At 46.6% G+C, this 14,606-nt stretch overlaps 1 protein-coding gene across 10 annotated transcripts in view; it reads right to left on the bottom strand.

Annotated features, from left to right (window-relative positions):
* setd5 (SET domain containing 5) overlaps window positions 1-14,606 on the bottom strand; it is a 38,389-nt gene that overhangs the window by 3,566 nt on the left and 20,217 nt on the right. For 4 of the 10 annotated variants that reach the window (XM_042090514.1, XM_042090509.1, XM_042090511.1 and 1 more), the window contains 12 exons: window positions 14,133-14,333; window positions 13,384-13,722; window positions 12,802-13,047; window positions 12,094-12,208; window positions 11,539-11,822; window positions 11,199-11,255; window positions 10,411-10,920; window positions 9,647-9,742; window positions 6,886-7,166; window positions 6,296-6,435; window positions 6,095-6,183; window positions 2,694-5,893 (listed from right to left, as the gene is read on the bottom strand). In XM_042090514.1, coding sequence (XP_041946448.1) covers window positions 5,312-5,893; window positions 6,095-6,183; window positions 6,296-6,435; window positions 6,886-7,166; window positions 9,647-9,742; window positions 10,411-10,920; window positions 11,199-11,255; window positions 11,539-11,822; window positions 12,094-12,208; window positions 12,802-13,047; window positions 13,384-13,722; window positions 14,133-14,333 — 2,940 coding nt within the window. In that variant the 3' untranslated portion in view covers window positions 2,694-5,311. Of the gene's footprint in view, window positions 1-2,693; window positions 5,894-6,094; window positions 6,184-6,295; window positions 6,436-6,885; window positions 7,167-9,300; window positions 9,363-9,646; window positions 9,743-10,410; window positions 10,921-11,198; window positions 11,256-11,538; window positions 11,823-12,093; window positions 12,209-12,801; window positions 13,048-13,383; window positions 13,723-14,132; window positions 14,334-14,606 lie in introns of those variants that run through there. The other 6 variants (XM_042090515.1, XM_042090517.1, XM_042090516.1 and 3 more) reach the window with 4 other exon arrangements.

Here is a 14,606-nt window from a genome sequence, read left to right as displayed (position 1 = left end):
GCCACTCTAAAATGTTGACATTGTTCTCTGTTAATCATTTCTTGCCTTGTTTGGCTGTATGTTTTGGATCATTGTATGGTTTAATAGTTCAATGATGCCTACTGGGGCAGGTCTCTTGGCACACTGCCTGATCTTTTCCTCTAGAATCTCAGTGTAGCCTCTTACTTTAGTGCTACCGTTTACTTTGAGGTCACCAGGTCCCCCTGGTTGAAAAACATCGCAAAAGAATACTTTTCTAACCCCCACAATTGAAATGGACATGGTGCCATTGGAATTTAATGACTTTTTTTATGCCAATCTTAGGCCATGTCCCTGGGTCAAAAAGAATTCCAGTGAAAGCTAAATTCTTTGTCCAGGTGTGCCCTTATAAAGGTTTAGCTGAGTTGTGCATGTTTGGAGAAGAGTGATCCATGATCAGCATCCAAGAAGACCAAGTGATCCATTTTAAGATGGAGTGAAAATTTCAACCAGCAAAACACCATCCACAGTGTGGAGAATAGCTATAGAAATGTATTCGTTTTGGGTGTTTTTCAGACAATGGAACCTGGTGAACTTCTCAAAGTAAACAGTAACACTAAAACAAGGGGCTACATTGAGATTTTTGATGGAAAAGATCAGGCAGTCTGCCGAGAGACCTGCCCCAATGGGCATCATTGAATCGTTAAACCACACAATGATCCAAAACACATGGCAAAACAAGGCAAGAAATGGTTAACTGAGAACAATATCAACATTTTAGAGTGGCAGAGAAGAAGTCCAGACCTCAAACCGTCAAAAAAGTGAGCACAAGGCCAGAGTGATGGCAAATAATCGTTCCTGACTGAAAACCCGGATTACTGTTAAAAAGGTGTGGTCTAGAATCATTGTTGAGAAATGGAGAGGCTTGGTAGATATTATAAGAACCATTGTGAGAGTTGTGAATGCAAATAAAGATGTTTCCATTGATTATTTAAAAAGGGTATGAATAATTTTGGACTTGCTATTTTTCATAAAAAATGTTAAAAAAAGATCAAATCGATTATTCCATTCCACGATTGATTCCATGTTTCTACCACATTGTCTTAAAACCTTTTGTCATGTGGCAGTGTCATTTTCAGTCAGAACAAACATATTGGTCAAGAGAAAATCAACATTACATCAATATTTCCCAGGGGTATGAATAATTTCGTTCTTAACTGTATACATACCATATATAAAAGTACCCTCAACAACCGATGCTTGCTGTATATTTATTATAAATATTAGTAATTCATTCTTAATTCTAAACTCCTAATTCTTTCTTAGGACCATGTGTGCATAAGGGGAGTCTCTTCACTCCTGGACAAACATTTCACAAGGGCTGTGACAAGTGCTATTGTCATGATAATGGATTTGTGTGTCTTTCGTAAGTCTAAGTATAATTCTAATAAACTTATAATCATTATTAATTGATAATAAGTAACCAAAATGAAAATATTTCCCCAAACTACAAAGTAAGCTTTTACACCTACTGCTCCTTCACAATTGTATAATTCTATACCAATATATATATATATATATATATATATATATATATATATATTCAGGTGAAATGAAATGGAATTTAGTTCTTGAAGACTTCTTGGTTTGCCTTTTTATGTGGGCATCATGATCATTCTCTGTCCCTTGAGGTGAAGAGGTCCTTCTCGGTTCTCACAATATCTTGACCTTTCCTTCAGACCCATGAAGCCTACATCCTGGCCCAAGAAGTGTCAGCGGGTCGCTAAAGATTGTGGATATCGCGTTGTGTACCGGGACAACCTGGAGCTGGACTGCCGACCCTACAGCTGGATCCGGTGAAGATCAGTGTGTCAGTCAGCCAGTCTGACAACCATGGTCATTCATTTTGCTGATCAACGGGCACTGCTAGATGTTAGGACTTTAACATTGTGTTGTGCTTCCACATTAATAATAACAATAACACTCGTCATCTTGCTTTAGGAGGGCACCTTGACAGTGCAGGGCTCTTGAATTTACCCAGTCTTCCCCCGCATTGCAGTGTCCCTGGGGCATGGCCTGACACATAAATACAGTCCAACACTGTTGAAAAGAGAGACCTGATGGACAACCAGAAATAGAAGCTTGCTTGCAGGCTGCTTAGCATCTGTCCAGGAGGGTATTCCAATTACGTGGTTTAGTGACAAACCTGGGTAAGTTAACTCATAGTAAGTGGTAAACCTCCTAATAGAAGAGCTGTATGGCTTCATTCTCCTAACAAAGCAATGCCATACGGCTCTTGTTGTAGGAGATTTACCACTTACTCTGAGTTAACCGAGTTAACTTACCCAGGTGTGTCACTAAACCATGTACTTACCCCACGTACTTACTTAAACCACGTTAATACCCCCCAGTTGTACCTTGATTGCTTCCCTTTTTGTAGTCGCTTTGACTAAAGTGTCAGCTAAATTACTACATGTATCACAAATGTAAGTTATACATGTTGATATGGATATCAATGAAATCCTTTACTGGGAGAATAACTCCCATTCAGAGCATCTGTATTTGGCCACCTGGATCTCACCATCTCTCTCTTTGCATCGCGTTCACACCAATCTCTGAATTCTGTCATTCTCTGGAGACTGATTCTTTGCCAGTTGTCAGTTGGACAGATCTGTTGATAAATGTTCACATCTCTTGTAAGTCTGCAGCTATTAAATAAGATATCCATACTACTGTTTTAAAACTAGAATGTTGTCATCGTGAGTATTTTATTATCAAAATGCATTGATACATCTCATCTGATCAGTACTGTTGTCTTGTTGGTATGGGGGTAGATACCAAATATTTATTACTATGTTTGAAGTTAAAAAAAAAAAAATCCTTTGAAAAAAAGGAAGTAATCTGTCCAGTTTCAAGAGACAGGAAGGGGAGGGGAGAAGTACAAACCAGGCAGTCTTAGCCCCGCCCTTCAATACCACACCCAGTCTTAGCCCCGCCCTTCAATACCACACCCAGTGTTACCCCACCCCCAACCCCCCCCCCCCCAGAACAAGAAGGGGAAAGAAAACTAATCATGCGGCAACTTTAGTGTACTATATTTTCTTGGAACAGTATATAACACGTTTTTATACAAGTACACATGATCATACGTTCTGGGATTTTGCTTTGTTTGTCATTAAGGTGCTGGTCTGTTATTCTTTTTTCTTTTTTAGAACCCCCGTGTCACAAAAGTCAACATTTGCATCATCGTGTCCATTTCAATACGTATTTCATTTTTTTTTAACTCAAAAGTGTTTTGTGAAAGAGAGAAACATTCATGTTAACCAGTGAGTACCCTTGAGTCTTTAGGTAACTGGGTCAGAAGGAGGGGAAGTGAAGACGGGGGGGGGGGTGGGTTGGTGGGGGCAGACGGTGAAAATCCAGTCCTGTTCACCTACTACCCAGTCCACCCCTCCCGAAAGCTTGATGGGGATCCTCAAACGTATCCAAGAACTAGAAAAAAAAAAAATAGAACAAAAAAGTATTCTTTTTGAATATTCCCGTTCAATCTCCGAGACACTAATGCGGTCCTCCAGCCTGTGTCTGCTGTTACATCAACAGGTCCATATCCTTGGTAGGAACCCTGGATGGGGGGGATGTCCATTCAGTCTCAAATGATGGGTGTTGTCTCTCCTTGCTCTTCTTTTTTTAAATCCCCAATGCAGTGGTCATGGCACGAGACCTTGACGTTCACTGGAGGGAGTGAGGGAGAGAGTGCGTCTCCCCCAACAAACCCGACTCTCTCCGTTTCATGAGGCAGGTACAGCATTCTGTACAAACGGAAACAACTACAAGCAGCACTTGCGTTTTTTTTTCTTTAAAAAGAAAACTAAACAACGAAAAAAGAATGAAAACGTACAACTGAGAGCACAGCAGCTTTCTTAACATTTAGTTCTAATTTTCTGTTTTTTTTTCCTTCTTTTTTTCACTCATGTTTGTGTCAGACGTGTGGAATGCTCAGATTGGTCGGGGAGGTGTAGGGATTAGAGGAGAACTATTCTTGTTTTCAAAAACAAAACAGGAATACGGAGCGGGGGCGGGGGCAAACCTCGGAAAAGCAGTGCACTACAGTTCCTCTGCCACAGCATCCCAGCACACCAAGACAATGACTCTTGTTTTTTTGTTTTTTGCTCCTGTCTAATCAGAGCATCAGCTGAAGTCTCGCAAATCTTGGAATACAACAGGAAATCACTAAGAAAATAAAGTTCCAATAGGAAAAACAAACAAACTCTAAACCCAGAGATAACTGCAGCACCATGGATTAATTAGATCCGTGTGTGTGTGTGTGTGTGTGTGTGTGTGTGTGTGTGTGTGTGTGTGTGTGTGTGTGTGTCAAGTATAACAAAGCAATTCTTGAGTTGCTACAAGTAAAACAGATTAGCTATCTGGAGCTGGGGACAGAAATCAAGTAAAGATCCGGACACCAGTGTCACTCTGGAAACAGGTCCATGGGGCTTGGAGGATCAGGAGGGAGAAAGAGAGGGAGCACACACAGGCCGCTGGAGAACCGCACTGGAATGATCCGAGAGAGCACACTCTCTTGTGCTGGTCTTACCTGGCATGGTTCTTTTTTATGTCCAAAAAGATTGAGATATATATATATATATATATATATATATCTATATATATTTCTCTGTTCTGAACGGAGGATTCAGACACTTGGCTATGTGTTTCAGTAATGGACTGGGACAAATGGTGGAGTAGGGTGGTAAGGGAACTGCAGCAGAGTTTAAAAACAACAACAACAACAACAACAACAACAACAAAAAAACAACACAAAAGAGACTCTTCTGATGAGTTCCAGCACCTGTGATTAAGCAGAATCAAACGGAACCGGCGCCAGTTTCAGATTATCACAGGTGTTTACACAAACATATTTTACCGTCTACCTTTTTAAACAAACGGGTAAATTTAAAATGATACACGATTCTTAAAGAGTTCTCATTTTCTCCATACTCCTAAAGTTTTTTTTTTTAATCCTCTTGATTCTTCTTTCGCATCTTTAATAAATGTCCGTTTTGACGTTAGCCTACAAGTATGCTTGTGGTGATTTAGTTTATTTTTTGGTGAAAAAGAGGAAAGAAAATAATGTGAGAAAAAAATTAAGAAAAAAACAACTTATGGATACAGGAGTCCTTGTTCCTCAAGTCTCATTGAACACTGGCCACTCCCACAACCCAGAGTCTCTTCCACAGGTGCAGCTGAGGAGGGCCTCTCACACACACACACACACACACCCATCCTCTCTTTCTTTGACTCTTAGCACACACATACATACACACACACACACACACACACACACGTACGCAGGGTCCTAGTAGCTCCCTGTCTGTGTCCGTACCCCTGACCCCTGAAGGGGAGGGTGCTGGAACTGGTTGAGTGGCGCTCCTCGCGGTGGGTAGTGCTGGGAGCTGGGGGCAGACAAGAGCCGAGAGTTTGCCTGAATGCCGCGGCCCGAACCCGAGCCCTGCTGGGCAAGTCTGGAGGCGTGGGACGCCGCGCCCCCGGTGAGTAGGCCACTACCACCACAACCAGCACCACCGACACTGATGTCTGTTTTGGAGTGGGACTGGCTCCTAGGGACCGGGGGGCTGGACGAGGCTGACAACAGGCCGCTGTTCAACAGGCTGGCCTTCAGGTGGCTGCTGCTGGGGTATGAGGCATCCTGGACAGCGCCACCCACAGGCCTGGAGGTGCCGCTCACGGACGAGTCCAGCGACGAGATGGAGGATGAGGAGGACGAGGAGGAAGAGGCGGAGGTGGGAGGGGTGCTCTGGGTTGGCTGCGGGGCGTGGTCCTGGGCGAGCGGCCGCGGGTATGACGGCGAGGGGCTGTACGAGGAGCGGAACGGAGAGGCCGAGCTGTCCGAGGTCACATGGGGCTCCGACAGGTGAGGCTGAGAGGGAACAGAGCAGACCAGGGCGATCAAACCAGATCAACATAAACCACTGAAAGAATCATCCATAAGGACATGCAAATACAAACACACACTGCAAAAAATATCAGGATATTTCGATCGGAACGCATATACCATTGACACACACACACACACACACACACACACACACACACACACACACACACACACACACAGTACCTGGTGCTGGTAGACAGACGGGCTGTAAGGGTGCGGGCTTCTCAGGGGTGATGCTGTGGTGAGGTCATACCGGTCTGTCTCCACAGAGTCTGAAGAAAAGGGGACGCAGGGAGAACAGTGGGTGAACGAGCTGGCCGGCAGAGAGGAAATTAACTGGACAATGGAGAAGGCGCGTGCGCGTCACATCAAGGGCTACTCTACCTGCGTCTTTGTCTCTGCTGTTTCCATGGTCACCGGGGTCAGTCCTCTTGAGGGCTCGCTCCATTTTGAGGTTGCCCCGGAGCACCCTCTCCAGCACGCCCTGGCCCTCCCTCAGGCGCTCCACTGTCGTGGGCACGATCCTGAGACAGACGGCAGGCCAGAGGACATGAGGGTCAACTAAGTCACCGCAGCACTAACGCACTCAACTGCAGGCATCATGTTAAAAATGCCATCCAAATCCGGCCAGGGTGCTTGCCCTTTCCAGAGAGAAAAATTCCGTCTCTCCAAACAGGAAGCCTTTTTTTTTTTCTATTTACGGTGATGAGTATTTTTGGAAGTGTGACCTTTGGTATTTGTTTTGCCCATTTTTTGTGTATTACCACGAGCAAAACCTCCAGACCTATTCGGAGACTTCCATCCAAATGTCCATACTTTTCCGGGTCTGGAAAACAGTGTTTCATAATTCCAGAAATTTCTAGACCTGCAAAAGCACCCTGCTTACTGCCTACCGACATCTACTTTTGTGGGTCAATCAGTGTGTGTGTGTGTATGTATATGTATGTGTGTGTGTGTGTGTGTGTGTCACTCACCAGGAGATGCCTTCCTGTGGCCGAGGGCCTGAGCCCGCACTGGAGCCGGAGCTGGAGCTGAGGTCCGGGGGGCTGACCTCCTCTATCTGGGGGAAGGCCTGGTGTGCAGGCGAGGAGAAGGAGCTGTGCGGGGAAGTGGGGGGCTGCAGCAACGAGCGTGGCCCACCAGGGGACTCCGTGCTGGGGCACAGCGAGCTGGGACGCGTGGGGGTCCCCATGGAGCCGACGGACTCGGTGTCCCGGGTTCCCTGTTTCCGCTTGCGGTACTCCAGCAGCGACACCTGGAAAAGAGGAGAGGGAGGGGGAGAAGGAGGGGGGAGGGCATGGTTTAGGGAAGCCATGCAGAACTACACGCTCGAGCCAGCTCATTACTTTACATAGACAAACCCACACACACACATACATACAGACAGACACACACTCACACACACACACATATATATAGACATACACCACAACAAGTGCAACAACAGTACACCAGACAGACATGGACACACACCACACAATATTTCAAATGCAACATGGATCCATCCATCGCCGGAATGTGAATGAGTATGGTAGTATTGAGCGATGGCATGCAAAGACACCTGATTAACAGGCTCATCCAAATCGTATCCCCTTTAACCGTTCAGAGGAGAGGTTGGTTCACAGAGGACATGAGCAGGTAACTCCCAAATGCATGGTTAGTGGTGAAATCAAAAGCTCCTAACTTCTAGCTCAAGGCACAGTTAATCACAACCAATGCAAACACCTGAACAGGTGTTCAATAAAGTTGGAACATCCCCCCACAACCACCTCCACACACAGACAAGCACCTGGGCATAAATCTAATAGTCTGCGTGAGCCGAGTCCACTCACTGACTATATAGTGGCATATACTGAATAACCACCATTAGGGCTGGGATAAACGATTATTTTTTAAACGATTAATCTAGCGATTATTTTTTCGATGCATAGATTAATCTAACGATTCATTTTTTCAGTCCGATTCGATTTCGATTCGATTCGATTATCGATTATCTCCCCATTAATTCACTAATAACAACTTACACATGTTTATTTACATGTCTGAATGAAAAAACATGAATTCTTTAACATTGCAATATATGTTTATTGCTCTTAAGATTCCAAAATAAAAGACTGAAGTGCAAGTAACTACAAGTGCAAAGTAATGCATTCTTAGTCAGAGGTAGCGTTCAATAAAGTTCAGTAGGTATGTCTAATTGAGTGCCTGTAATTTTAAGACGTTCGTGTGGGAATCCTTGCAATTAACATTAACACAGTTAAAAGGCTGCTGATGTGTGGATGCAATTCATAACGTAGTTAGTTCAAATAACAGTTCGTACTTCTCCTTTGGACAAGCACTTTTGAGTCTTAGAAAACACTTTTCCATTTCCATCGGGATTTTGCAAACAGAGTCAATAAAATGAGCCCTGCCTGAGTAATACAAGCAGCTGCAAGTAAGCATGCTAAACTTGACATCCAAACAGTATTCTAACGTTAGCTTTGAGATAGGGCTACTGCTTGATTGCATACTGTAACTTAACTTCGTTTAGTCTCCTCAATGTACTATGTTGTGATAAGACCTTAGCAGAGTTTACTTTAACTTGAATGCAGCGGTTTTGAACAAATTTGTGCAGCATGGTCACGATGCTAAGCGGATTTAATAGCAATTTAGCCCAATGTAGCCTACAACATAGAACATCAATGTGTGGTGGCCGGTTTTGATTTCGTGGTGCCCAGCCACAGATTAGTCAACGTATCGAAAACACTGAAGGTGTAAAATTAAAAATATTTAGCAGCACACGTTATGCTTGACAAATCGACGCTCATATTTTGCGTCGACGTCATCGATTACGTCGACGCGTTGTCCCAGCCCTAACCACCATTCACTGTGCCGTGCACTATGTAGTGAAAGAGTGGATGTTCTACATACAGGGTGACCTTCAGAGAAAGAGAAAAGCAAGAGTTTGTTTTTTTACACCATCAAAACTGAAGGCCCATGTTTTTAAAATGACCTTTTTCCATTATCTTTGGCATGAAATATGACTTCGGTAAATTAAGAATATATGAGTTCAGCTAGGGCTCATTCATTAGTTGCTATCCAAAGAGTTCTAAGGCCAGCTTTACTGACCTCTACTGGAAAAATGTGTGAATTAACAACAATTCAAAAAGCAGAGTTTGACAGGAATAGTTCCTTTATAACGGCAATTTCAGAGATACTTGTGTAGGGGTGTTATGAGAAAGACTCTGAGACTAATGAAAAGATCCATCTCTGAGTAATTGAGTATTGTTTCAATGAGGTTTGGCAACATCGTTATAGGCTTAAATCTAGGTTGAGTTTGTGTGTACATTTGTTTATCTGTGCAGTGTGTGTGTGTGTGTGTGTGTGTGTTTGTGTGTGTGTGTACATACATGCAAGATGGCTGGATCATTATGAGCATCACCAGGAGCCATTCTGACCGGGCATTGAATGGCTCCAACCCCACACCATGAGAAAAATGACAGACAAATGAAAAGTGAAAAATTCCCTTTCTGATCAAAAGAGTAGGAATGCTGAACCAAGCACGTATGTATCTGTGGACATCGGGAGTATAAATCACCATGGCATATAATCCCAGAGCTGATCGTGCTATGCTCGTTGGCATGAGAAGATAATGGTGTTGGGTTGAATGCAAATGCAAAACAAAACAAACAAAAAAAAACAGAACATCTTCATGCACACTTCTAAGAGGTAGCTGGTCAGTGCGAGTATATTCACCATGTTCTGCATAGGCTTGCAATGGCCTCTTACAGCTAGGGCCTGGTAACCAGGCTGACAGCCTGGCAGCTGACTAACGGTGATCACGTTCCCCCTCTGCCTTAGGAAAATAACAAAAGGACAGAGAAGGGGAAAAGGAGAGAGAGAGACTTGGCAATAATGTATTAAAAGAGAAGGGTGGGTGTGTGGGGGGCAGGGGGAGGAGGGGAGAGAAAGAGAGAGAGAGAGAGAGAGAAAGAGAGAGAGAGAGAGAGAGAGAGGCACAGAGTAGAATTCGACGGCTAGAGCAGATACAAAGATGAAGTCTCAGAGAGACGAGCGGGAGAGAAGCTCGCTCGGATCGGTTTGAGGAGATGGCTGGGTCTAATTTATCAAGCGGCCTTTCACACACACACATACACACACACACACACACACACACACACACACAGAGTGGAAAGGTTTTTCACTGCGCAATAAAAAGCCAGTGAGCGTAGAAATCCTGAGAGCATTACGGATGACCTTTGAGATGAGACACTCAGGGTTATGAAGTGTGCTTGCTTGATAAATGAGAACCATCATCTCCAAAAGAGGAACCAAGAGTTGTTCTCTCTATTTTTAGGACAGGGTGAGACTTGCAGCCAAAACCGATTTACATATCAGTTCCTAACATGAACGCCTCAACATCTCTGTTAAGGCCCACGTTTCCTCAGTTTAAAAAACAGCAAACACAATGGTTAATGCTAGCTGCAAATCAATGCAACAGTGGGAAGGGAACCACTTGCCTTCTTCTTTTGGGGAGGGTTGCTGGGGTGAGGGGGGGTGCCACTGTCTGGGTACCCGCCCCCGTAATGTGGCTCTGGATAGGGTGAGAGTGACCCGGCCCCCGTCTCCGAGAGTAGCCCCTGGCCACTCACGGCGCCGAAGTAGGACTCCGCAGGTGAGAAGCTGCCCTCCGACTGGGAGTGCCGCCTGTCCGTCAGGGGGCCGCGGGGGCCAAGGCCCTCCCCTAGATTGGCGTTGAGGGGAGAGCACGCGTAGATGAGATTGAACTCTGTCCTGAATGCCTGCTCTCGAGCCTGGGACTCGCCCGACCGCGTGCCCGTTGAGGAGTCGCCTGGGGCGGACGTGGACACCGGGGTGAGGGGGGTCCCTCCACCGGAGAGACTAAGGGGTGAGGGGGAGACGGCGGGGAAGTCCTCGGGCACCGGGACAGGACTGTCCAAGCTGGAGGTCATGGAAAGGTCAGGAAAGGTAGCGTTGCGAATGGAGTCAAAGTCCGACCGCAGGCAAGGCTGAACATAAGGGGGAACAGGCAGAGAGAACAGTTGCTAAGCATGCTTATAACTCTCTCCCACACAAACACGCTAGGTTACATCAGGACAGCAATCACATTTACATTTTTATAAGCCAAACATCTGTGCTCCCTGTATTTTCCAAAAGCAAGACTCTTAAACACACCCACAGATACACACAGCTGCTCCTCTCTGGACAGAATGTGTATTCCCTGTGGTAAGACATGCCGCCCCACACACACACACACACACACACACACACACACACAGACACTCACCTCTGGAGACAGAGATTCTGGCCGGTGTACTGGGGAAGCCTCTGGGGATGAGATGTTCTGGAGGCAAAGAATTGAAAATATGAACACTAATCACATTCACTGCTGCTCACACTTAAATACGGCATGTTTAAGGTGTGCTGTTTTGCATGCATGCTATAATAAAATGCCTTGACATGTTGGCACTGTGTGTGTGCGAGTGTGTGAGTGTGCACAGATGTGTGCGTGCGTATGTGTGTGCATGTGCGCGTTTCTGTGAGTGAGTATATGTGTGTGCACGTTTCTGTGTGTGTGTGTGTGTGTGTGTGTGTGTGTGTGTGTGTACGAGTGTGTTGTGTCCTACCTCAAACTGCAGCGGCGTGTTGCAGCGGCTGGTGGGCAGCGAGGTGAGGGGCGAGTAGGGCATGGTGGCGCCGTTCTGCTGCTCGTCCTCGGCACCCAGGTACAGGGCGCAGGATGTGCTGAGGGCTGGCCGCAGCGAGTGCCCAGGGTCCGAGGGTGGCGGTGGCGTAATGGGCGACAGCGGCCGCAGCAACAGGTCACTGCCGGACGCACTGCTGTCGGGGGGCGAACTCAACATCTCGTGCGCATGCTTGGACTTTCGTTTCTTGAAGGGCGCACTCAACTCTGCAGTGACAGGAAGGGAGAGATTTTTTTTTTAAATCATCATCATCTTCATCATCATCTTACACAACTGTCAGTCATATGTATGTCCTATCATCATCATCATCTTCTTCATTATCATCTAACAACCTGCCACATATGAATAAAAATAAAACAACTCAAAGAGATTTGCTATCAAGAGCAGTCCCTTTCAGGGTAGAAGGGCGGCTGCAGCAGCAAGAATGTAATGTCTGAGCATAATGGCTTTGAGAGGTGTGTAGATGTGTGTAGATACCGGCTTTAAAAGGGTGGTAGGAGCTGCCGTTACTTTGGTTTGAAGAGCTGGAGACGCCGCTATCCTCCGGGGACAAGGAGGACTTGCTCTCGTCCAGGGCCTGCTTTATCCACCTCTGCAGACACGCAGACACACACACACACACACACCATACACGCCAAAGTTAGAAAAATTATATGAGCCAGACCACGCCATAGCCATGCAATCAATTTAAATAAGTTAAAGAGCATTTACTGAGTATAAAATCTGCTAGGAAGTTAAATGACAAATTCTGTTGTTTGGCTATGGACCCTTTCAAGAGAGTTCCATTATCAGCATCATAGTTGGCCCCACAAGACTTCCTTTTTAACATTCCATGTGTTATCTTAATGCAGAGGAAGTAGATTGGGGCCCAAATAGAATGTTCAGGCATTGTTTTTGTTTACCTTGTTGAAAGGGTCTATAATAGTTTCCTACCACTCTATTTTGAGCATATACACAGCTACAGAACAGCTAAATTAATGTGAGGGGAAATCGGCTGAATTTGACTAAAAAAATCTGACTAAAAGCCCATTGGGCAAAAAAAAGTAAGCTTTAAGTTGACAACGTATGTTCTGTTCACATTCCCTGTCTGCCCTATTGTGAGACATTTATTAGAAACCCCTCGCCTGTGTCCCCCCCAGCTCGTCCCCACCGATTGGACGGCCTGAACAACGGATGACCTCTGACCTTTTTGCAGGAGCCGTAGGAGGCGTCGACGGCCAGGGGCCTGCGTCGGCGCTCGGGGGTGAAGGGCGAGCCGAAGCGCACATAGTGCTTGGGGGCGGTGCAGATGAGCGAGGCGTGGCTAAGGCCCGGCAGCATGTTCAGCGTGGTGGCCAGCACCGTCGGGTCTGTCGTGATGCGCAGCGGACGCTCCGCCTCCGGCTCCGCCCGCTCCGGGATCTTGTCGTTGAGCCACTCGGTCACCAGGTACTGAGCGGGATGGAGGGGGGAAGAGGTTAAAGGTCAAGAGAGCTAATAAAGTCAAAGGAAACTTGTGCAAAGCGAAATGCAAACTATATATACAAGTGAGAGGAGGTGAGTGGAGTTGCGCTTCATATGGCCAAATCAGGCACATTTACATAAAGGACTTGTGTAAAGTGAGCATGGTAATTAATGTGCATTGTCCCTTTAAATAAGTAAACATAATGCATCACCATTCTTTTAATTGAATGTATATATAATTGTGAGGGTGAAGGATGACCTATGATAAATGTGTATGCTGGACGTATGACCCTTCCTGAATCTTTAGCATGTCCATACTCTCACCTTCTTTGTTTTGGGGTAGCGCAGGTTGGCCTTGTTGCCCAGGGCTCCGGAGCCCGCTCCCCCGTAGCCATCACCGTCCTGCGCCTGTCCTGCGCCGAGCGCCCCCTCGCCCTGGCCCAGGTCGCCCTGAGAGGCCCCGGGCGCTCCGTCCTCCCCTCCGGCGCCCTCCGCCGCCTGCTGTGCCAGTGCCTGGCGTTGGCGCCGCGCCCGCTGGGCCGAGCCGGAGCGGTAGCGCGAGATGCGGCTCTTGGGCCGCGGCTTGGAGGAACGTGCCGGAGGGGGCTTGGGGGTGGCTGGTGCCGCGGTCACGGGTTTACTGTCCGTCTCTACCGGGGCCTCCTGGACGCAGGAGTGAGAAGGAAGGAGAGGGAGAGATAACGAACGAGTGGAGACGTCAGAAACCATGATCAAATATAATTACCAATGTTCTATGAATGCAACAGACAGGACATTTGACCGGAGTGGAAAGAGAAAGAGATAGGAAAAGAGAACATTTGCTCAACATTCACTAAAAGTACAGCTTTTCACAACAGCACTGGTGAGTGTGTGTGTGTGTGTGTGTGTGTTTGTTCGCCTATGACCCCTTGTGCCTGTATGTGCTCCCAGTCTATTCACTGCTTCTCTCTCTGTGTGTGTGTGTGTGTGTGTGTGTGTGTGTGTGTGTGTGTGTGTGTGTGTGTGTGTGTGTGTTCACTACTCATAGCTGAAATTCAGAAGACACACGACAGCGGTGGTGCTTGTTGGCTCACCGTTGCGTAGGAGGTGCGTCGCGTGCTGACTCCCCCTGAGGTTCCCGCGCTGGACGTGGGGTTTGGGCCGGCGGGAGACAGGCCCGTCACCTCTCCCTCCTCTGGGGCGCCGGGCTCCTGCTTGGGCTCATCGGCGGCCCCCTGGACCACACGCCGCCTCCGCCTCTCCATGGTCTCAAGTGCAGCGCGGTCCTCCCGGGACTGCAGGACAGAGAGAAGAGTCCATTAGTTCAATGTGTTAGGAGTGTGTGTGTGTGTGTGTGTGTGTGTGTGTGTGTGTATTTGTGTGGACCTGATTATCACTGAATAGTAGTAGGTTTGGGTCTAATAGCATATCAGCATATGTTGCAATTTGTGCAATTTGACAATACTGTGTATTTTTATGCATATGACTGTGTGCGAATGTATTCGTGTCTGTGTGCGTGTGCGTGTATGTGTGTGTGTGTGTGAGAGAGAGAGAGAGAGAGAGAGAGA

Source organism: Alosa sapidissima, chromosome 4, assembly GCF_018492685.1.
Source record: "Alosa sapidissima isolate fAloSap1 chromosome 4, fAloSap1.pri, whole genome shotgun sequence".
Lineage (NCBI taxonomy): Eukaryota > Metazoa > Chordata > Actinopteri > Clupeiformes > Clupeidae > Alosa > Alosa sapidissima.
This window is presented reverse-complemented; position numbering and strand designations above follow the sequence as displayed.